The 25,316-nt window shown below is 30.3% G+C and overlaps 1 protein-coding gene across 1 annotated transcript in view; it reads right to left on the minus strand.

The window, feature by feature from the left end:
* Window positions 1–25,316, minus strand: part of LOC136987747 (probable ATP-dependent RNA helicase DDX23) — a 46,185-nt gene that overhangs the window by 526 nt on the left and 20,343 nt on the right. Inside the window, exons 7-17 of the mRNA XM_067285511.1 lie at window positions 16,026–16,156; window positions 15,614–15,790; window positions 13,022–13,101; window positions 12,553–12,778; window positions 5,522–5,667; window positions 5,260–5,437; window positions 5,091–5,180; window positions 851–1,000; window positions 615–766; window positions 418–526; window positions 36–210 (exon numbers count right to left, since the gene is read on the minus strand). Coding sequence (XP_067141612.1) covers window positions 36–210; window positions 418–526; window positions 615–766; window positions 851–1,000; window positions 5,091–5,180; window positions 5,260–5,437; window positions 5,522–5,667; window positions 12,553–12,778; window positions 13,022–13,101; window positions 15,614–15,790; window positions 16,026–16,156 — 1,614 coding nt within the window. The remainder of the gene's footprint in view (window positions 1–35; window positions 211–417; window positions 527–614; window positions 767–850; window positions 1,001–5,090; window positions 5,181–5,259; window positions 5,438–5,521; window positions 5,668–12,552; window positions 12,779–13,021; window positions 13,102–15,613; window positions 15,791–16,025; window positions 16,157–25,316) is intronic.

Raw genomic sequence — 25,316 nt, forward strand, 5'->3', positions numbered from 1 at the left:
TATTATTAGAAACTAAAGCCGATAGATATGTATACCTTCAATTGACTTTGCCATGTCGTAATTAATTACTAGTGACACATTTCGAATATCGATACCACGTCCAGCAACGTCTGTTGCCACTAAAATATCTTTTGAACCACTCTTCAGACTTGCTAAAGCATATTCTCTTTGCTCTTGTCCTTTACCACCATGAAGAGTACAAGCATTATACTAAAAAAAATAAACGACATTTAAAATAAAAGTGCTGTAAAATTAAAAATTTTACTTCTATTTTAATTATTAATATTTTATTAGTTTTATACTCCTACTACTACTAATAATAATGAGGATAATAATTTAAATTAAAAATTATATTAATAGTAAATATAATTAAAATTTAATATAATTTTAACAGCTGTAATTAATAAATTTTCTTACTCCCATTTTTTCTAATCCTCTAGCAAGAACATCAGCTCCTTTTTTCTGATTAACGAAAATGATAACGGGAGGTTCAACACCTTGTTCTAATATTTCTAATAATTTACGTCTAGAAAAAATTAATTCATTTTAATAAAAGATAAATAAAATAATATTCAAAACTTATTAATGTAAAATATTTTAAGGACTACACTTACCTCTTCTCGCTTTCTGCAACTAAGTATACTATTTGTTCCACTCTCTCAGTAGGTTTACCTGCTGATCCAATATATACCACAGCTGGACGTCGCAGATATGACCTGGCCAATCTTTCGACAGCTGGAGGCATAGTAGCTGTAAACATAACAGTCTATAAAAAAAATAATTTATTAAAAATTTGTGTTTAAATTACATCTATACCTATTCTAATCACATTAAATAGAAAAGTTCTTACTTGTCGATATTTGTGTTTGGTCATAAAATTAGCTAACATTTTTTCTTCATCTTCAGCATCTTCGTTATCTGGTTTCTGATTAGTAACTGGCATGTAATCTAAAATTTTCTGGACATCAGGCTCAAAACCCATGTCAATCATTCTATCTGCCTAAATATAAATGCACTAACAATTATTTAAATGAAAATATTTAATTAGTTGAATATAATCAAATTTCAATTAAAACAGTCTTTTCAAAACATTTCTGACTAGGGATCAATCAGTACCTTTTTCATGATTTTTCTTGAGATATATTGTACTCAAATGTATTTATATATTTGAGGTACACTGTAAAGTTACCTCAAATTAAAATTATATAAAATTAATTTGTTAATATTTTACATTTTAACTTTTTAAATTTTTCAGACACACACCAAAATTTTTTTTATCACTGACAAGGTTGCATACTACATTTTGGGAAATATTGAATTAAAATGAAATCATATCAAATAAAATTTTCAGTTAAAAAAAACATAATAAAGGAAAATTAGTCATAAAATTATAATTAGGTAATGCAGTGAGTCAGTCTTTCTACAATATGTATTTCAAATTGTTAAAATAAAACATTTATAATTTTTTCCTGCTTTTGTTAAATTATGCAAAAGGTCACTTTTCAGAACCAATAATTTTGTCAGTTTATAATTTATTTTTTAACTAAATTTAGCCAATTTTTGAAATATAGTTAAATTATACAAAATGCTATATATAAATTTAATATATTCCTAAGAAACATTTTAAATTAAATTATTTACTTTCGTTTAATTAAATTTTAATTATTATAATATTTAATGAAGAATACATAGTTTAAAACACGATAGCCCAAATCAATTATTTATGTTCAAATTTTGTTATATTTTGTAGTGAATGTTTAAAAAAAAACAATAAATAAAAAAAGCAATATAAGAGTGTACAGATAATAATAAATATTAATAAAATATAATTCTCTATTGTTTTTTGTATTAAAGTTACTTGAATTTGTTGTTGTTCAATAATATGACAAATGACACAAAATTTAACTATCATTAATGATATAAAGATCTGTGAAAATTTTTGCTTATTTACATTTGATTATTCTTCAACTTTAATTTTCTATTTAAAAAAGTTCTGATTATTAAAATGTACAATAATATTTACATAAAAAGTAAGTTATCTAATTTAAAATTACACTAGAGCATTACTTTAAACTAGCAGTTTTCAACCTGTTCCAATCTATATACCTTTTTGTGAAAATGTTCATATAAATTACCCTTTAAATGCCCATAAATTTTTAACAAAATAATTTTGTCAAATGGTTTTCAATGGTTGCTTCACAATCACTAATTTTTAATTATTAATTTAAAATTTAAAGTACTATGACACTTATTTTAGTAAAGGAAATACAAAATTAGTTGACAGAAAAAAGATTAGATTAATACAACTGAACTCAAATATTCAAAATGTATAATATATCAAATACCATAAAAAATTAAGCAGCTTTACTGCTTTATTAAAAATTTTATAGATGAAAGCTTCTATAGTCTATGTATAAATGTAGGTGATTCAAAGTTTTCTGCCTTTTAAATTGACAAATTTGTCAATTTAAAATCACATTTGACAGCCATTATAAGTTTTTTCAGCCTAGCTATTTTTCATGTATCTCCAGAGGTATGTGTATTCTGGTTGGGAAATGTTAGTTTAAACAATGATGCAATTTTCTTAAATAGTTTTTGTAAAAATTTACAAAAACATAATTTTTCCACAATATATAACTTTTCATAAGAAAATAAATATTAAAAGCTATTCTGTAATCGCTGTATCAAAATTATGATATTTTACTCAAATTTTTAAAGCATATCTGGCAACTTCCAAACAAAGCATAATTATTATTTTCTATAGTAATTTCTTATTCAGACATTAGGAAATTTTTATAAATAATTGTTTTGAAAATAATATTAAACAACTCCCAAAATAGTGATATATAGAAACAGCATAACTCTTTCATTTCAGATATTAATTAAACATTTATTACACGAAACAGTGTTTAAAAATGTTCTGTTTACAACAAAAATGATTTTCTTTTTTTGCTTTCCACACTAAAACAGCATTGAAACATTAAATAGGACACTATTTCATACTTTAGAATAGCTGAATAGCCTAAAATGCAAGATCAACATGAAATAAGTGAAGTAACTTGTTCCACTATATCAATATTTTTGTTTTTTTCTTATGTTTATTTTCTTAAAAATTAACTGTTATTATATATCCCAGTGTGGAGTGGCACATTTATTAAGAAAATATCATCTTTAGAAATTTAATAATATAACATATTAAGAAAAAGTAATAAAATCAATATATATATTTGGATTATATGTGTTAAAAATTTTTACATTATTTCAGTCTATAAATCTCAAATGTTGCATGTTTTCTATATATAAACCAGTAATTATAAAATTAATGATTTATACTTGTATAAATTTACATATTATTATTAGCATTTGTAGGATTTAAATTATTAAAAACATAAAAATTTAATTCTTTACACATTAAATATTTTTTGATTTTCAACATATTTTATAATTTTGTATGAATTATTAAAAATTTTAGTTAAAGCCATACATAATATAAACTTCTGATATTTTTTCATTGTAGAAATAGTTTTTCGAAAGATAAAATATAACAATATATTTCTAAACAAAATCAAAAAAACACATTTTTTCTTCAAATTTTAATTAGCCAAATCTTAAAATCGTTGTTGACTGTCATCCAAAACTTTTTTAAAAGTTGGAATTTTTCCATAAAAATTATACTGAAGATAGAGGTCAAATGAAAAATAAAATAAAATAAACTGTATTAATTATATTTACTATATCCTTTCTTATTTAAGTAAAATTAAAGATGTCCAAATAAAAATTATAAAAATATATTGTTTTATATTTAGATTTTAGCTATTTAGTTCATATTTGAATTAACAAATGGATATGTCTATAATCAATATTGATAAATATAGCCAACATCCCTATTTTTATAAACAAATTATTTTAATCTCAATAGATATTAAGATTGTAAACGTATAAATAAAATTAATGATTTGATTTCAAGTGTAATATATAATTCTTTAATTTGTATTTAAGAAACACACTAATTAATTAAATTCACAATTAACTGATATTCATTAATGCTGATTTATCAATGTTGTAGATTTTATACATTTTTGAATTAATCATTGAATTTTTCTTGGAATTATTTTGTTTATATACTGCATACATCTCTAGGAATTTAGTATCCTTAATGAATGTATTTGTTTAAAAAATATATAATACCAATAATAAATACAAAGATTACAAAATGTGTAAATAATACAATAATTTGGTAACCACTGCTTTAATTCAAATAATAAAATTTTCCTTTAAAGAAATTATTTGTTGACAACACTTTATTCCATTTTATGCAAGTTTCTATTTCTTGGGTGATATAACATTTTCTATTCATTTTCACCCCAACTTTTTAAGCTAAACTTATGTATATTCCATATTTAAACATTTCTATCAAGATGCAAATGTTATTAAAACTGTAAAATGTGACAATTTCACTCAGGTCCTGAAGAGTTAACAGAATATGAGCATTTTAGAAGCTCATGTTCTGTTAACTCACTTCCTCTCTGTTGCTAATGACTGAATTTTTTTACCCCTCAGGCTAGATGGGGAACTTGTATAGCAAAACAAGTCTAACATCTTTTCAATGGGCTGATTTCATTTCTAACAGATAAGGCCAATTTTGTGTTTAAAGAGTTAAATAAAAGAAGAACTTATATGTTGTAATTTGAAGAGTTTAGTGATGCTGTGAATCAAACTTGGTACAGTACAACACCAAGCTTGATTCACAGATTCACGAAATCTTACTCAAGAAGTTTGGTAATGCTGTGGCATTACCAAACTTCCTAGGAATTTTACTTTGTTTGATAATTCAGTATAAATCAGTTGATGACATGTTACTATCTCTTTTTGACTATTATTTTTGAAATATATAGCAACTTCAGATTATCTAAATTTATACTAAAAAGTTTGAGTTAACTGTATATTTTTAACACTAATTTAAAACATGGATTTCAGAAAGGTTCTAATTATACAATAATTCAAATTAATTTCATCTAACTGTAATTCAACTCAAAATTTGGAAATTCTACTTTAAAAAGTGGCATATCAATAGTAAAGAATAAACTTACTTCATCCAAAACAATATAAGTGCAGCGACTTAATACTAAGTAACGATTTTCTAGCACATCAATCAAACGACCTGGAGTAGCTATTACAATCTGAAATCAAGAACAAATATCAATTATGAAAAATCCTACTCAACAACACAAATACATATACTTGTACTTATTTACATACTTCACATCCAAGACGTAATCTAAAGCCTTGTTCTTCTCTTGATAAACCTCCAATAACAGCCACTGTACGAATTTCTAACATTTTAGCAAATTTAATTGTTTCTTCTTCTATCTGTTGAGCCAATTCACGTGTAGGTGCTAATATTATAGAATATGGTCCTTGATCCACATCTTCAACTCTAATAACAGGTAGAAATATATTCAGATAAATTTATGCTGAAAATGCATTTCAATTCAGCAATTAAAATAAAATGGTACGACACCTTTCAATTTTTGGTAAAGAAGTAATCCATACCAATAAAGGAATAAGAAAAGCTAGAGTTTTACCACTGCCTGTCTCTGCAACACCAATTATATCTCGATTCTGTAGACCAATGGGAATGGCTTGTCTTTGAATAGGAGTAGGGTCCTAAAGTTCATAAATAAATTAAAAATATTTTAAAACATTATAAAGACTTTTATATATATATATATATATATTATATATATATGAAAATATCTATATAATATAAATATAAAATTGTATATACTTTTATTATGTAGAAATCATATTCTAATTTACATTATGAGACTTTAAATATAAATACAATACTTAAAATTGTAGAAAATTATATAATTAACACATTATAAAAACTATTTCTTAATAGAATTTATATATCAGAAACCATTTCTTTATCTAATTTATTTACACTTTAATGGCAAAATTATTAAAATACAATCTCATTCAGAGGAATAATAAATAAATTAGGAAAACTTTTTAGACTTCTAGAACTTTTGTGAGTCTGAAAATATGAAAAATTATTTAAAAGATTACATATATATAATATGATGGCATTAATTTATAAAATATTTTTGCCAGAGGAAATGCAAGTACCATTTTCAACACTAATTAATTTCAATACTTAATATAAGAAGGATAAAAGAATTTTGTGCTGGCCTTATGTGTTAAATAACACAAAGAGAGTACTAATACAGTGGGTGATCAGTTAATAAACAGTTTGGACTGCAAACAAATTGGATAAAAAATACTTTTTGGAAGATTTTTATATTTGGACAACGAACACTTCACAGAACAAACACAAAAAGAAGCAACATAAAATAGTGAATACCGATTGGTCTTCCCTTGTCTCTAGGTGACAAGGGAAGACCATAGGGATTCATAATCTTTCCGAGCTTGACATTGATGCTAAACCCAACACCAATCAAATAGTATTCCTCCGAATTTTGAAACTCTCTCTTGTAATTTCAGCCTTCTGTTTACTTTTCTGACAAATCATTTTTTTATAGTCTTTGTGAGACTGTCGGATGGGTACTTGTTAAATTATGTGTTGGTTTTTATTTACAAAAGGCAAGAGTTTAACTGTCCTATTGGATATTCATTAACGTTTTAATACCAAATTTTGAATTTCATCTGGGCTTTGCATTTACATAATTTTTTTGTGCACTAGTTGATTTCTGTTCTCTGGATTTTCGTAAGTGCTTTTCTGGACTTTTTATTTAAAAAAGAAACTGATATTATGGAGCCTAAAAAGAATGGAATTTTAAGAATTGTGCTCACCATAGAAACTAAGCAAGAGATAATAGCCAAGATAGAGAGTGGGTAGAAGATAGTCTGATGTTGCTAGGCAGTATGGCTTGAACAGGTCTAGCTAAGATGTGCCTACTGTAGAATAGGCACAATCTTAGCTAAGAAAGATATATCAAGAAGACTCAAGCAGTTAAAGAAATAATGAAAATCACATCTGAGAAATAAAGAGCATTGAAGTGCTCATGATAGAATCTGAAACTGATGTGACAACACTACTCCAAGAACCCTTAAATGAAGAACACCAAGAAACTCAGTGAGATGTGTTTTACTCTGAAAAAGAGAAAGACAAGAGAGGACCAATGCTGACATCTGCTATTAAAGATCTTTTGAAGAAGTGGGAGGATGTTAGAACAACGGTCATCCAAATCAGAATGGGTTAATAGGCTCAGGGATCTCTACAATGACAATGCTATTGATTACTTCCAAAAAATCCTGAAGAAGAGAGAAAAGTAATTGCCATTGGATAAATTCTTTAACCACCACAAACAGAAAAAACACGACTAATAAAAATGCAAGACTGTCTATATATGTATTTTTATTACTACATATAAATAAACATAGTAAGAAAATATATACATTTTTTTCTTTTGGAGTCTCCAGAATGAATTAATCAAATTCCCATAAAAACCTATGGTAAATTGATAATCTATTAACAAACAATTCCAAATTGATAATCTATTAACAAACAATTGTGTATAAAGTTAAAAAAGAAACTGATATTATGGAGCCTAAAAAGAATGGAATTTTAAGAATTGTGCTCACCATAGAAACTAAGCAAGAGATAATAGCCAAGATAGAGAGTGGGTAGAAGATAGAATCTCATGATAGAATCTGAAACTGGGTAGCAAACAGTGTTGAAATGGATTATGTTCATTAACCGATCACCCACTGTACTAAATATAATGATTTATGCAAAGTTAAAAACTCACTAAAATCTGATCACTAAATAAAAGTAATTAATTTTCTTATTTAGGTTAGAATTCAGAAATATCACTCAAAAAACATTCATTCAACTCTCCTCATCAAAAATGGTATTCAAAAACAAACAAGCAACATGAAACTACCCCAAAAGTGAGTATAAAATGAATTAAAAGCAAGTGGAAGAGATTGACATTTCATTGAAGCCAGGAGCTCCCTGAAATTACACTCAAGTGAAAGATTTTGTGTGTTTACTTCCATATTCTGTAAATATTGTATTTCTTTATCATTGAACATGAAAAAGCTAATTGCATCAGCATTTCTATGAGAAAAAGAAAAAAAGGGAAATTGTGAGTCAAACCTGTCCATTTTGAAAACCTCTTTATGTCAAAATTTATTTTTTCCTCTGCATTTGCAGCCTATATTCATTATATTTTCCATGTTTATCTCAAAATAAATTTCTCCCAAAACCTCTATATCTTGAATTATGGACTGAATTGTTAATGACAAATTCAAAGCTTAGCAACTACATTTTGATAGCAAAAATTCTAGTCGAGAAACATCTCTCCCAATACAGTACATAATTGCAATTAAAGCTGCTTTTCTCTGATTGGTCATATAAGTTTGACTTGTGCCTTATTAGTTATTATCACGGTGACATGTTAGAACAGATTTTAATGGATTTTCCTTGACCAATGGTTTTTTTTGACATCATTTAAGTTTGTGATTGTGACATTAATTAAGAAAAGCAAATGGCTGGTGTGAGAAGAAAGTTGAATGTCCTTTCAATTGAAGAAAAAATGAGTCTTAAAATTTTTGAATGGAAATCCTCAGATGAGAAAGAATGAAGTTGTGATCAAATTCAGTATTCTATCAAGTACTCTTTCAACGATAATAAAGAACAGAATCAGTAAAGAGAAACTTCAAAAACAACAAAAAAGTGAAAAAAATCAAATATTCTTTTCCAGAAATAGATGAATGTGTAAGATAATGGTTTATGCAATACTGCGACCAAGGAGTCCGTCTTAGTGGAATAATTTTACAAAGGAAAGCTGTGGATTTTGCCAAAACTTGGCCATAGCAAATTTAAAGCCAGCAACAGGTGGCTCGAAAACTTTAAAAGTAGACAGAACATTGTCTTCAGGAAACTTTGTGGCAAAAGTGTGTCTGTGCCTCAAAGTGTTTGTGAAGAATGAATCAAGGCTTTCTCTTGTTTAAGGCTAAAAGCAAACAGATGTCTTTAACACAGATAAAACAGACCTTTTTTCCCAACAGAACAGCTATACTCAAGAAATGAAAGTGATGATGTGGGAAACAGAGTAAAGTACAGTACATGTATCTGTACTCTTAGCAGTTAATCAAACTGGAAGTGAAAAACTTCCATCACTGATGAGTAGTCATTCTGCAAGCCCAAATGTTTCTCAAAAGTAAAACTGCTTCCTGTAACATACAAAACAAACCAGAAAGCTTGAATGACAAGTAAAATCTTCAGTGACTAGTTAAAAAGAATTGACAAATCTATGAGTTTAAAAAGAAAGAAAAATTCTTCTTACTCCCTACTTTAAAAAACATTGCTATAAGATTTTTGCCTCCAAATACCACTTCTAGCTGTAACAAACAACAAAAGGATTTGATGAATAAAATAAAACAAGAAGATACTTAAATCGAGATCCATAATATAACCTATTGTAAATCAAATCTACATAGAATACACCTCTAGAATATAACCTATTGTAAATCAAATCTACGTAGAACACACCTAAGCGAGAGAGAGAGTTTACAATCAATTAAAACAATAATACTTCAGTCGATGTGTAGAGCTTCTCTTATTATCTGGGAGTATGACTTGGTGAATGTGAGAGGAATGCTAAAGAGTCAGAGTGGGACTATCTTCTTCTATTTGTATGGCAAGTTCAAATAGGTTGACTGCCTGTTGTTTATGGCATGTTCCTTCTTCCCTTGAACTGCTTGTCTCTATTATGGTAATCCTTGTTGATGTTAACTGCCCCTGTATGGCAGTGTCTAATTTTCGTGGACTATCCCAAACTTTTCCCCCTTTTTATTCTAAGTTTCCATCAATCCAATTTTAGTATTTCGATCATCTGACAGGACATACATCTGACATAAGGAGCAGATGTGCATCAGATATGAATGATAACGACTTTCTGAGGGAAGTTCTATTTCCTTTTCCTACAACAACTTATGAGTTTTGTCCATTTTATTGCTAAAATATTACATTGAAATTATTAATCAAGTGGGAAAAACTATGAATGGGATAAATACAATGAATAAATTTTCGAATAAATGGCTCTCCATTCTCACATTCTCACAATAACAATATCCTTTCCACTATCAATGTTTTAGATGCTATGAGGATGATAGACTATGCTTGGAGGAATGTTACACAAACAACAATCAAGAACAGTTTTCTAAAAGCAGGGTTTAAGCAAAGAAACAATGAGGAAGAGGAACAACAATAAAACACCACTGATACAATGAAAGACATACAAACCAATGAAGTACCTTTGAAAGTGTGGATAATCGTTAAGTATAGACTTAATGTAGACATTTCATTTGAAGAATTTTTGGACATGGATGATTTCCTGGTTAACAGTGTGGAATGTTGACAGATACAGATATCATGGAAAATGTGAGAGACATTTCTGACAATGACAAACTAGGGGATTAGATAGATTCACCTAAAGTTATTACCTCAAGAGAAGTGGAAAAGGTCATTGAAATAATGAAAACTTTCCTTGAATGTCAAAAATATATTAGTCAGGATGCATTCATGATTATTGCTTACCTTCAAAAACGTGTCCAGTCAAAAAAAGGCATCAGACATTATTGACAACTATTTCTGCTAATGATGTCAAAAATGTTCTATTTTTACCTAATACAGGTATGTACTATACATGCTATACTGCACTGCACCTCAAATCAAACCTATTAGTGTTTACTCTGTATCTGAAAACCAGTCTATCTCAAATTTTTTTCTTGTTTCTGTGAGATTTGAGGTCGACAGGTTCAACTGTATAAGCAATAAATTCAATTCAGTAGCACAGCATACATTTGTAAGAACAGTTTGAGCTTGAGACTAGAAATGCTTGGAATATTTTGTATATCTGCACCTGATTTGACTAATACAGATCAAATCAGACTAATACTTTCAAATTTTAAATTTTGAATAAAACAAAAATTTTCATATGTCTATGTAAATACAATTTTTTAAATGTACCTATCTTAGATAAGTAAAAATATTTTTTAAAAATATTCACATTGATGTGTTAATTGATTTGTTAAAAAGAATGCATATTTATTTAAATTTTGAATGTACAGGAGCTCCCTTACTTATAAACAATTTGACTGTATGCCTAAAATTAAAATTTTGTGTGAATTCTGAAGTTCTGTTGCTGTTCATGGGGTGGCATTGAAGTCAGTCTTTGGCCAGTAATAAATAATAAATTTTTAATAAATAATTATTGTGGAGTTATTTCTATCGAATATCATCAGTTTTCATTTTCACATGAATTCTGAGGTTCCATTGCCAATTGTGATGTGATGTTAAAATTGGTAATTGTCAGGGTAATGGCATTTTTCACTACTATTTGCAATTTTTATAACTTTTTCTTTATGACTAGTACTTCAAAAATGTATCCAAAATGAAATAGTAAATCTAGTGGTGGAGATAAAAGCAAGACTATTACCATTGAAACTAAACTTGACATTATAAAACTAAGTGTGTTAAGTGAAAAAAAAATCTATGTTTGAAACACCTGTTACTAAGCAGTAGCAAGTGGGTACACAAACATAATGTATTCTATTAAATATATTGAAGGATCAAACACTAACAATTACTCTGTGTACAAATGTACTTTCTAAATTAGTTTTTGATTTACAACATAACCTTGGAAATCTAACCTGTTTGTGAGTAGGAGAGTGCATGCATTCCAGTAAACATATGTTAAAAATTGGGGTCAAATTAAACAAAAAAGTGGGTAAAGTTTATCAGTGGGTGGCCAGTTAAAAAACCTGTAGAAGACTATAAGTTCTTTAACAGTACATAGAACTCTATAGAGTAGATTGAAATTACTTACAAATTAGACTATAATAACTTTCAATGTGCTGTTGGTACTTGTTTAGAAATCACACATTCTAAATGTGGCAAAACAGCAATAGTAGAATAGAAGACACTCGGGAAAGTAAAGCATATCTAAAATACCATGCAGAAACATTTAGAATTGTTCATTTTTCCTCCTATCAGGACTTTTGTAATTAAACTTCTTACATAAAAAAACTTCTAATGTGAGGACTTCTTAACAGAGTTCTACTATATATCATTTTTTTATATACCAAGCACTTTCAGGGCTGTGCTTCATATTCAAGGTATTATTATTTAATTAACTGTATGAAAGCACTTGGTAAATAGAAAACTATATATTTTACTCTCCAAGAAAAACAGCAAATTGTATGAAAACAAATTTAAATTGAAAAAATTTGTATAAGTTCAGAATCTGAATAATAAATGCAATAATATAGTGTGTAGCAATAAATTATTATTATTATATCATAACCTTGCATGAAAAAGTAAGCCTTTCATTTCATTTTATTTCTTTATATGAAAGAATGAGTTTGTAAAATTTTGATCATTTGTAATCATTTTTATTAATAATTTTCAATATCAATCAATCACTATACAACCTCAACCCAATATCTATATTTTTTCCATATAAATAATATGCACTATGATTCATATTGAAAATAAATCTACAAAAATGTCATATTTACCTTATAACCTAGTTGCTCAATAATATCAAGTATTACTTTCGGTAGAAAACACTCTTTCCAATGCCTAATGGGATTAGGAATACGTCCTCCTTTAATAGCAATATTAAAATCTTCTCGAAAAATACGCCAATCTCTTTCTGTCATTTCTTCCAATGTTTTCTGAGTCCAATGTCTATCATCCCATTTTTGTTTATCTTCTTTTTTCTTTAATTTTTTTAAACGTAATCTGTAATTTTGCAGATTAAAATAATAAATTTCAAAAATACTGCATTTCACTCATAGAAAAATTAAAAAAATGTGCTATAAATTAGTTTTTGAAAAACTTATGCTTAAATACTTTATCCTACCATTTTCTGATTATTTTGCTGATAAACTTACATAAAATTTTAAAATATTAATGAAAAAAAAATATTCTTATAAATTTATATTCATTATTTCATTAATTGATAATATAAATTGAAATAATTACATTTCTTGTTCTTTTTCAGCTAAAGTTCTTCTTTTCTCCAAAAGTTCTCCATAAAATTTTGATTGCTCTTTTTTTTGTGACTGAAAGAAAAAGTTGATAATTCTAGATATAATTTAAAGTAACCATTAGAATTGATTTAAAAAGAATTAAGTTTATTTTAAAAATAAACCAACAACCAATTGCTCAATTTTCCCGGTAACATTTAATATTTTGGTGGCACCATCTTTGTTCATATTTTATTAAAAAACTTTTCATATTTTTAACTATTATAAAATGGCAAAAAGCTTAATTTAGAGGTTAGGGATGTGTTTTAGAAAAAATTGTAAATAATGATGTAGTAAATAATGAGTAAATTTGTCACTAAGTCTGACCTTACTGGAGATACACATGACCCTCATTATCTCCCCACCACCTCAACCTTTAACCACCAAAATTTAATAGCATCAATTCCCCTAATTAACAAACCTCCCTGCAAAATTTCAGAAATTTTCAATAAAAAGCATAGGAGTTATTAAGCTTCAAACAGGGTGAACAAAATTCTGCCTTCCCCCCACACACAGACATCCATATATATAGAAATTGCACCCAAATATTTTTGTATTTCAAAGTGTTCTAAGCCCAAAAATGTAAAAACCTAAGGAGTTATTTTTTGCCAAATTGTCATACTTTCCTTCTGTTATAATAGCTGGGAAATTAATAAATAAACTTAATTTTTAATGAAAAAGTTTTTAAATTATTGTTTATTCATTTTATTAAAGTTTATTTATTTTTAAAATAAATTATATTTCTTGGAAGACGAAAATAATTAATGAAATGAACTGAATTGTTAAATTAATTATATTAAAAAGCAAGTACAATCAAACTTCAACTTTTACTGATTTGATTATATGTAAGTTGGCCATCAATAATTACATGAAGCAAATTAAAAATTCAGCAATGAGTTACTTAAGTTTTTTGACAACATTTAAAATTTTGGTGATGCCATCTGTTACATTTTATTTTAAATGAGCAATTATTTATTGTGACATTGTCACAATACTGGGCTGCAATTTTTAATTTATTTAATTTAAATATATGTTTCTCCATCTCAAATTAGTACTGTATTGGCTTGCCCCTGTACATCACACTTTTCCTTTAACAATAGAGTCATGCCAGTCATCTATCTAACACCTTTCAGAAGAGAATTTTGAATTGAAACAACATAACTTCCAGTTTTCATTGGAAGTTCATATATAGTTAATCAGGATCTCCTGCTTCGAAGCTTTCTATATCTGATCTTGACTTTTATCTATCTAACTCTGTTCTCGAGATTAAGAAAAGACAAACAGACAGACGACAGTGGGAATTTATAGGTCTAGAATTTTTACAAATTGCAGCCCAAAAATAGCAACTTCAATCATATGCAGGGCCATCACAAGCTATCTAACACAGATCACTTTTCAAATTTTAATATAGACCCGTATTAATTAGTTATTGACCATCCTTTCTTCTGGGAGGAAGTCAACAACTACTTTTGGTCAAATTAACTTCAACTTCCTTATACAACAGACCCTTCTTCCTATTGGACAGTGGTCTGGTGGCATTAAAATAGGAAAATTACATAATACAAGCTTATTGGCAAGCAATTACATTCTTATTGGCTGTGTTTTAAGTGGTTTTCAAGGGTACCGTGTTTAAATATTTGGCCCATTTTTCCTGAAATTTGATTCATTGGCAGATTGCCATTTGATATTCGGCTGTGATTGAAACACTTTCTTAGAGCTAACATTAGAAAAAATATGATATTTTAAATAATTTAAGATATCATATTTTCAATTGCTGTCTACTTGACCAATGAAATTGTGCCATTTCGTACCATCCAAAATACATATTGTGATAAACATGACAATGGTAGGCTAAAATAACCAAACTCTTTATATGGTTTTCATTTTAATATTTAGTATTAAAGATAATAATATAGTATTTGATTTATATAACTACAAAGATTATCCTATGTAAAGATTTATCACACCAAGTGACCAATTTAACACATTTTTAAAAATTGTTTATTCCTCTACTGTACACAATATAAAGAATCAAACTTCAAACATTCTAGAGTTCAACAGATAAATTCAACTTGGAGTTTGTATCAATGGTGTTAAAATAATACTATGACTTTCAATTTTGTTTAGTTTCTTTTTATTTATCATCCATTAAATTACAAATCTCCAATACTAAAACCATTCTTCTCCAGACAGGTTTGTCTGGAGAAGAATGGCTTTAGTACTGCATGTTTTCAGAAGTTCAATGTAGAATCTCATTGTCAGTTTTACTGATTTCATTCTGTTTTTCTTAGTGCATTAGTGTTAAGGTATACTCAATCTGTAATAAATTGCCAGAAAAAGAAATCAAACAATTATGGAGGGCATTTCTATTATCTAATGTGAGATCTCTTTGTTCAAAATGAAACAAGGTAATAAGTAGTCAATTCAATATTTTTATTTTTGATCTATCAACTCCTAATTTCTAATATGGATTTCATTCTATATGAATAATCATGTATGTAATTATATAGTAAAAATAAAATAAATAAAAATATTAAAACTAATTTACTTTTAAATCTATTCCAGCAACATGACCTCTTCCAAAAAATTGAACAGTGTGTCTCTCTTTATAAATTGGATTATAATCAACTGAAGTATCTTCTGATGCATCCCAATCAAATACAAATTTTCTATCATTCAAACGTCTTACTCTTCTTTTCTTTTTAATTAAGCCTAAATATCGTTCCTAAAATTTAAAATTAAAAAAAAAAATTAGGATTATATTTACATGTTCTTTCTATTCAATATGTTTAGTTAAATTTATCAAAATTAAAATGCAATTTACTTTTCATTTCATATTGTTTATAAAAGTCAAGAACTAGAATAATTTTATAAATAGAATTTTCTGATGATTTAATTTAATTAACTTTATGCAATAATAAAATATAGAAATTTACAATTAAGCAATGTAATAGACAAACCTTAATTGCTTCTAATTCTTTCTCTTTGTCTTTATTTTCTCTGATTTTTTCTCTACCATCGTCATCTTCATTAATGCTAATTAATGCAACTGTATCTCTTGGTGGTGGTCTATCTCTTCTATCTCTGTCTTCTAAATTGATAATTTAAAAATTACATAATAATTATTACACAGTATTATCATAATGAAATAATAAATTAATACTTTGCAAAGCCTAAAATACTGAATTCATTATTTAACAAATTCAATGTTTCAGCTTAGTAAATTAAATCAAATAGCTCTCAAATTTTATTATTGCTATCATGGCTGAAATAAATAATTTTCAAAACATATTTTTGGCATTTATAAATACTTAAACCATCTCTGGTAACATACAGTTTTTCTTGCAATAGTTCAATACATCCATAATATCAATTTTTTTTTAAGATATGAGAAAAAGGAACTATTATTTTAGAAGCATTTTTATCTACTTGAATTAACACTTGCAATAAACTTTTAAAAATTATTTTTTAAAATCATGTATAATTTTAGTTATAAAATTTAACATTTTTTTTGGAGTTTTCTGTTTCTTGTACATTATTTATAATTATCTCTTCTATCAATGTATTCTCTTATAATAATTTCAGTTGTCTATCAAAGTCTTACCAAGGATTAAAAGCTGAAATTTCTTTATCTTTGCAACCATCTACAATACTTATTCAACAGTCCTTTAAAGTTTGTAATAAGTTCTGTTAGTAACAAATGCCAAGCATTATATTCATTGACAAATTAATTTTAAAGGCGTAAGTTTAAGTTTGCTTCCTTTTGCATACTACCAATAATTTCAGTCAGTCATGCATGTGCTTTTGTTTTATCAGCTATCTATTTTAGTGTACATCTTAATTAGGTGTACTTCAATTTTGGAGTGTGCTATTAATTAAACAAATACAGCATTTCAAAAAATTATCATAAATTTCAATATGTAGTTACAATTTAATTAAAAATATAAAATATAAAACAATTTTAAAGCAGTTTAAAATATTTCAGATATTTTCAGCATTTAAATAATCTATGTAAATCCTAAATATTAAAAAATAAATTTTATTCAAAGTTACAGAATAGACACATGATTACAGCTTTTTTATTCAAAAAACCCTTTACATCTTTATCCATAAGCAGCATAAATACATGAGGAAGGTTTTTGTTGCAGGTCATTTATAGGTAGTTGCGAGTCTGTATTTAACACTATATCATTATATTTCATGTAATAATTATAATCTCATCTCTTACATAGATAACTTAAATCTCTACACAATCCATACAAGCACAACTAAATCATCTATTAAAAATTATACACATTTACTCCACTGAAATTTATACAGTGATACCTCATACTTTGAATAACTAACTTCATTCTAGGGTTCAGCTATTACATTCAACAGGAATTCAACCTGGAGTTTGAATGATGCTTCTAAGTTCGAATTGTGCATGCAGTGAAATAACGTATAAAAACCACCCAAGTTGTCTCACATTCCTGCTGTGAAAGCATCTCTAACATCATACTTGTATGTTTTCAGTGGCTTTTCACTATATTTTTCATGTGTTTGGTTATATACAGTCCGTAAAGAAATTATAAACTCAAGTGAAAATTTTCTGTGTTTTAATTTCTTTTCATCCACAGTCAATTGTTGCTATATGAGATGATTTTAATTAGTCTTAAGAATATATAATGAAATAAACAAGTCTTTGTATTGTATCATTTTAATAAACAATCAAAAATTTGAATTGTTATAATTTTTTGTTGTAAACAATTTATAAACTCAAGGGTGATTTAGTAAGTTTTTAATACTTTGTGGACCCTCCCTTGTTTTCAATTACCTCCAGAGCTCGTTTAGGCATTGAATCAAGCAGGTTTTGAATGTCACTTAGTTTAATTTTGTCCCAGGCATTATACAATGCAACTGTAAGCTCATCGGATTATGTTGTATTGTTTTCCATGGCGATAAACTAATGCCACAAGTTGACTCCAAAGGTTTTCAATGGGATTAAGGTCTGGACTATGTGCTGGCCAAACCATCACTTCAATTTTTTCATGTGAAAACCACTTTGTAGTACTAGCTGACTTGTGAACAGATGCATTGTCCTGTTGATAGATCCAGTCTTGACCACGAATGAGAGGACCAAATGGGATTAGATGTTCATATAACATAGCTTGGTCTCAGAATTCATTCACCCATTAATAAATGCCAAATCTGTTTTTCCTTCATATCCGATTGCTGCCCAGATCATTACTGAATCTCCACCTTGTTGTCTACTGGATTTGACCCTGGGATTCTTTCTTGTATCATGTCAATAATATGCTTGGCCATCCGGGCCATCCAGGTTAAACTTTTTCTCATCTGAGAAAACTATTTTTCTCCATTCAGTTGTCCAGGTAACATGATCTTTTGCCCATTGCAGCCTTGTTGACCGATGTAACTCTGTTAGCTTTGGTTTAGACTTCACTTTCATAAAGTTTATTGTTTTATTCTTTCTCAAGCTTTTCCACACAGTTTGGTGGGACACTGGAGTTGGTAAAACTGCACCTATCTCACAGGTAGACAATGATTCATTTGTTGCAAGACTAGCAATGCAGCGATGATCAGAAGGCTGCAGACTTGGTTTTCATCCTGTACGTTTAATTTTGCTATAATTATCACCCTTTTTTAGTACATTTTGTACTGCAGTTTGAGATCTTCCAAGTTTTGAAGCAATTTTACGAGTTGGGTACCCTTTTCCCTTAAAGAAATAGATTTTTTGTATTTCACTTTCAGTTAAGGTTACTCCTCTTGGCATTTTTGTCACTTTCTTAGTTTGAATTCTTAGACTCACCCAAAATGTTACACATACTAATTTACATAAATACATGCATAGTGGATTGTTCCATTCAACGGTAATAATCAGTTTTCACCCTTGAGTTTATAAATTGTTTACAACAAAAATTATAACAATTCAAATTTTTGATTGTTTATTAAAATGATACAATACAAAGACTTGTTTATTTCATTATATATTCTTAAGACTAATTAAAATCATCTCATATAGTAACAATTGACTGTAGATGAAAAGAAATTAAAACACAGAAAATTTTCACTTGAGTTTATAATTTCTTTACGGACTGTAGGATATCTCCAATCTTTTGAGTAATATTTTTCCAGCTGATAGAAAATGTTGAATATGAAAAGTTTTCATCCATACACTTCTTTCGATTTGGCCTTGGTTTTGAGTTATGTACAAAAATTGTGAATTTTGTAAAATATTTTTTGAGTATCTCTGGTTATAGTCAACCAATTTTGATAATTTTTTTTTTTTTTGTTTCTTGAATGAAGGAGTAAAATACTCCTTCTCAAAAACTAAATCTATTCAAAAAAATATTTGTTTTTTTACTTTTTTTCATAACCTTGAAAACATGGTTGTTTTGATAGTGAAAATAAAAAAGTTGATGAGAACATTTTTTGTGTTGAGACGATCTTCATGTTAGTGCAAGAAAAACATTTTCAATATAAAAAAGGTTATCAAACTGATCTTGAAATATAAGTTTACTTTGTGTCTTTTGAAATATGTAATCGATTGCACTAATAAAGCTTTGTGTACTACCAAACTGAAACTTAGAGCTGAAACCAGGTTAATGATCAGAAAAATTTAAAAATGCAGTTAAGCTTCATCACTTAAGCAAATTAATGATTAACCTGATCTGTGTTATTCCCGAGGCATCTTGAGGTCATGACCTCTGACCTAAACCAGTTGACCCAAGATATCTGTTTCAGCATTGGAACGTTTTTTGAAACTAGATGTCGCTAGTCATTATAATTTTTATATTAAAACTAACTTTCGAAATATAATTTTTTTTGTTATTACATTTATTAATGTGGGAGGCGGGGCGCCATCGGACGGCGAGGGACGAAGGCGAGAGCGGGACGGGGCGAGACTTGGGTGTAGCCAGACGACGTTTGAGAGGAAAGGCGGGAAGAAGACGGAAGACGAGTCCAGACGGGACTTCATTTTTCTTTTCCACTAAGACGAGACGATTCAAATTTAATGTTCAATGTTTATGTCGTTAATTGTAATGTCTAGTGTCACAATTAAATGTTAGTTTAGTAAGCAATTAAGTGTCTTTACTGGACTAAACACAAGCGAAGTTACAAAAGTAGGAGACAAGACGAAAAGAAAGTCCTACAAAAGTGGGGGCTCGTCCGGGATAGGAATAGGCTTGGATGTGGATTAGGCTCAACTCGAGAAGATTCGACGAACTGTGCTTTGGTTTTGTAGGTACACTGGACATTTACGGACATTTCTGTTTTGTGAAAATTTCGACGGTGGACAGTCCGACAGACCTCCGGAAGAACTTCGACTTACATTTCGGCAAACCGTGAGTAATTCTAAAATTCTATTTTAAGATGGCGACGCTCGTAGAAATTATCGGCGAAACGCTAAAGTCGGCCTCGACAAATTCGATAAAATTGTTGCATCAACTTGTATTCGAAGAGATTGGAGATAGAAATAACAGAAAAAGATTGAGAACCTTTGGTGGATTCAATTTTCCATCCAAAGAGGACGAAAACCTAAAAAAGAAAGTGCAATATATTAATGAGAACTTTCGATTAAACGATCTGGTTGTTTTGTGCAACTTGTTAAATGTTAAATATGACGGTACTAAAGACGAAATCGTCGAAAGGCTTGTTCTTTCTCTTTCTGACTTAAGATCATTGCAATCAAATCGGATCTTGGCAGACGTTGATACCGAAGACGAAGATGTATTAGAAGTTCAGTCTGTCGATGATTCACCTGGCAATAATTGTCCGCGCGTTTCGGATATGAGCAAACTTTCCATTAACTTTCATGACGTGAAAAACGTAATCAAACCTTTCGATGGTAGTGAGTATTGTTCTATCGATAAATGGCTGGTTGCATTCGAAGACTTTGCTAAAATGATGACTTGGTCCGATTTACATAAATTTATATTTGCAAAACAATCCTTAACAGGGTTAGCGAAATTATTTGTCGAAAGTCAAAGCGGTATTAATTCCTGGGATAAATTGAAATCGGAATTAAAAGCGGAATTTGGTAGTAAATATAACTCAGCGCGATTGCACGGTATGTTGGCTAAACGCCAAATGCTCTCCAATGAATCTGTGCAAGAATATTTCTTTAAAATGCAAGAACTCGCTAGTCATGGAAAAATTGAACCTGACGGGTTGATCGAATATGTTATTTCTGGTATACGTGACATACCCAGCAACAAAGCGATGTTATACGGAACAGATAATTTAACAGAATTTCGTGAAAAGTTGAGAGTGTATGAGAAGATCCGGTCTGCGTATTCTCGTTCGGTTCAGTCTAAACCGAATCTACCTACAGAGCATCGAAAACCCCAGCCTTATCGGAGTAAGCATGACGGTAAAACTGTCAAATGTTTTAATTGTAACGAAATTGGTCACATTTCGAGTAATTGCTCGTATAAATCTGAAGGTACTAGATGTTTTAAGTGCCAAAGATTCGGCCATAAAGCTAACGCTTGTCCTCAAAAAGAAGTAAACAAAATGGGACTAAGCCATTTCTCTGGATGTAACAACAAGATTGAAACGGATGCTGAAATCCTAGGTGCAAGAACAAAAGGACTCGTCGACACCGGGTCGGAAGTAACGATGATATCGAGGCATTTTTATGAAAAAGTAGGAACTCCGAAATTAAACTCAGATAATGCATCTTTAATTGGATTAGATGGGAATAGTGTTTCTCCGTTAGGTTTCTTCGAAAGCGAAATAAAGATCGACGAATACTCTCTTCCTGCAAATATTTACGTGGTAGAAGGTGATCTATGTAATTCTATGATAATAGGAACAGATATTCTGAATAAACTGAACTTCTCTATAACAAACTACGGATTCAAAGTCATGGGAAAGCGAAGTCAAAATACTATTCGTGTTAACTATACTCGAATTTTTGTTCCCGATGGAAAGTCTGCAGCTGAATCAACACTCGTTAGATCAGATGACGCCCCTAGAAAGGAGCAGATGTCCCTTTCGCATTCCTCTGAGAAGGGAGAGGGAAACGGTTTTCAAAACATTAAATCACTTGGCGAGCGACCACCCCTTGTGGTCAGTGACACAAACGACTTCGGCGCAAATAAACAAGAAAAGTTGACTTCCAAATCTGATACATTTTCGATGCCTTACGATAGAAGCAAAAAAATACAATCAAGTGCAGATATGGGCAGATTGAACCGTTTTAACCATGTTTCGTTCACCGACGACAGGGAGCATGATTTAACTGATCCCTCAGAAGCTGAGAGCGAAAAAACATGCTTTTTGAGTCAATTGGCAGATGCGACCGATTGTCAGATAGACTTAAGTCACATTCTGGACACAGAACAACGACAGGATTTGATGAAACTAATTACAACCTATGAGCCAAATAAGGTTAAGGATACCGGGTTGAAGATGCAAATTATTTTAACTGACGAAATCCCCATTAGTCATCGCCCACGTAGAATGTCATTCGAAGAACAAAAAATAGTAGAAGACCAAATCCAAGAATGGCTAGACGGTGGCATAATCAAACCTAGTTGTTCGGATTACGCTGCGCCAGTAGTTTTATGCAAGAAGAAAAACGGAAAAATTAGATTGTGCGTCGACTTTAGAAAGTTGAATCGGAAAACGGTCAGAGATCACTTCCCCTTGCCTTTGATTGAGGATGTGATAGATCGTTTGGAACAATCAAAAGTGTTCACGTCGCTCGATTTAAAAAATGGATTTTTCCATGTTGACATTGATGAGAAATGTAGAAAGTATACCTCTTTCGTTACACACGAGGGCCAGTACGAATTTTTAAAGGTTCCTTTTGGCTTGTGTAATAGCCCAAGCGTATTTCAACGTTATATTTACCATGTGTTTAGACCGTTGTTACAAGATAGAACTGTAGTAATTTATATGGATGATATCCTAATACCGTCATCAAACGCACAGGAAGGTTTAGAAAAGTTGAAGCGTGTACTGGAAGTAGCTTCAGAATATGGGTTGGAACTTAATTTCGAGAAATGTCAATTCTTAAAGAACGAAGTAGAATTTCTCGGTTATGTCATCAAAGACGGAACAATTAGACCTTCTCCGACTAAAACAGCAGCCGTTCAAAAGTTTCCACAACCCAAAACCGTAAAACATGTTCAAAGCTTTCTAGGACTCACGGGTTATTTTAGGAAATTCATTCCCCACTATTCGAAGATAGCAAAACCCTTAAGTGATTTACTTAGGGATGGAGTAAAATTCAGATTTGGTTCAGAGCAACTAGAAGCGTTCCAAAAATTAAAGGACATGCTATCACAAAGTCCAGTTCTCCATATTTTCAAGCGTGGTGCTCCATTAGAATTGCATACAGATGCAAGTTGCCTCGGGTTCGGAGCAGTTTTGCTACAGCAAGCTGACAACGGAAAGTATTACCCGATTAATTATATGAGTAGGAAAACATCACCTCAGCAAGAAAAATATAACAGTTACGAGTTAGAAGTACTCGCGATAATCGAGGGCTTGAAAAAATTTCGAAACTATTTGTTGGGTTCCAAATTTAAAATAATTACGGACTGTGCTGCGTTCCAACGAACACTCGGAAAGAAGGAGCTTACCCCAAAATTAGCAAGATGGTCTTTATTACTTGACGAATTTGACTATGAAGTTGTCCATAGGAAAGGCAGTCAGATGAAACATGTAGATGCACTAAGCCGCAATACAGTTTTACTAGTTACGCGCTCTTCCGACGAAATAACGACAAGGATTGTGTCTGCGCAGGATACTGACGAGGATATAAAAGCTCTTAAAGATTCAGTGGGAAAAGGAGAGACAAATGACTACGTGCTGAAAAATAACGTTCTATACAAATACGAAAACGGACTAGAACTGTACGTTGTACCCAAGTCGATGCAAACTGACTTAATCAAACACGTACATCGGAAAGGTCATTTCGCAGCGGCGAAAACGGAGGATCTTCTAAAATGCAATTTTTATATCCCAAACGCTAGAAAACACATAGAAAACGTCATACTGAACTGCGTTGACTGCATACTATATAATAGGAAAAGGGGGAAAGGTGAAGGCTTATTAAATCCTATACCAAAGGGAGACAGTCCTTTGAGCACATACCATGTAGATTTTCTCGGACCACTACCCTCAACGAACAAAAACTACCAGCACATATTCACGGTAGTAGATAGTTTTACTAAGTTTGTGTGGTTTTACCCCGTTAAGTCAACAACTACACGAGATGCTTTGGATAAGTTGAGGATCCAACAAGCGGTATTTGGAAACCCGTCTCGTATTGTCACGGATCGTGGAACTGCTTTTACCTCCAAAGAATTTAGCGATTATTGCACCAACGAGATGATTGAGCACATTACGATCGCCACAGGTATCCCTAGAGGAAATGGACAGATAGAGCGTATGCATAGCATCTTGATCCCCGTTTTGGCGAAACTCGCGCAAGAAGACGCTACAAAGTGGTACAAATATGTTTCAGACGTCCAAAGAATCATCAATAGTACACCAACGCGTAGTACCAGATATACACCTTTCGAAATTTTGATCGGTACCAAAATGAAAAATAAAGAAGACCTAAGAATAAAAGAGATCTTGGAGGAAGAATTTTTAAATTTTACGATGCAAGATAGAGACAAGATCCGAGAAGATGCCAAACAAAACATCCTGAAACTACAGGAGGAAAATCGTAAATCTTACAATAAGAAGAGAAAACCAGCTCCCAAATATCAGGTTAACGACCTTGTTGCCATTCAAAGAACTCAGTATGGGACAGGACTCAAACTAAGGCCTAAGTTTTTTGGGCCTTACAAGGTTACCTCGACGATGCCTAGGGATAGATATGCGGTTGAGAAAATTGGTCATCATGAGGGGCCTAATGCGACTGTTACTGCAGCTGACCACATGAAGCCATGGCCCATTGACCTTGACTGACATCAAGAACTTTTTCTTATGTTTTTGTGTGTGTGTGTGTGTGTGTTGTTTTTTTCTTTTTCTTAATTTTCCAGTCGTCTCTCCGAGGACGGAGAAAATTGCAGGATGGCCGAGTTGTGGGAGGCGGGGCGCCATCGGACGGCGAGGGACGAAGGCGAGAGCGGGACGGGGCGAGACTTGGGTGTAGCCAGACGACGTTTGAGAGGAAAGGCGGGAAGAAGACGGAAGACGAGTCCAGACGGGACTTCATTTTTCTTTTCCACTAAGACGAGACGATTCAAATTTAATGTTCAATGTTTATGTCGTTAATTGTAATG

The sequence above is a fragment of the Centruroides vittatus genome, unplaced genomic scaffold, assembly GCF_030686945.1.
Source record: "Centruroides vittatus isolate TY-2023 unplaced genomic scaffold, ASM3068694v2 contig_1229, whole genome shotgun sequence".
NCBI classification, from domain to species: Eukaryota; Metazoa; Arthropoda; class Arachnida; order Scorpiones; family Buthidae; genus Centruroides; species Centruroides vittatus.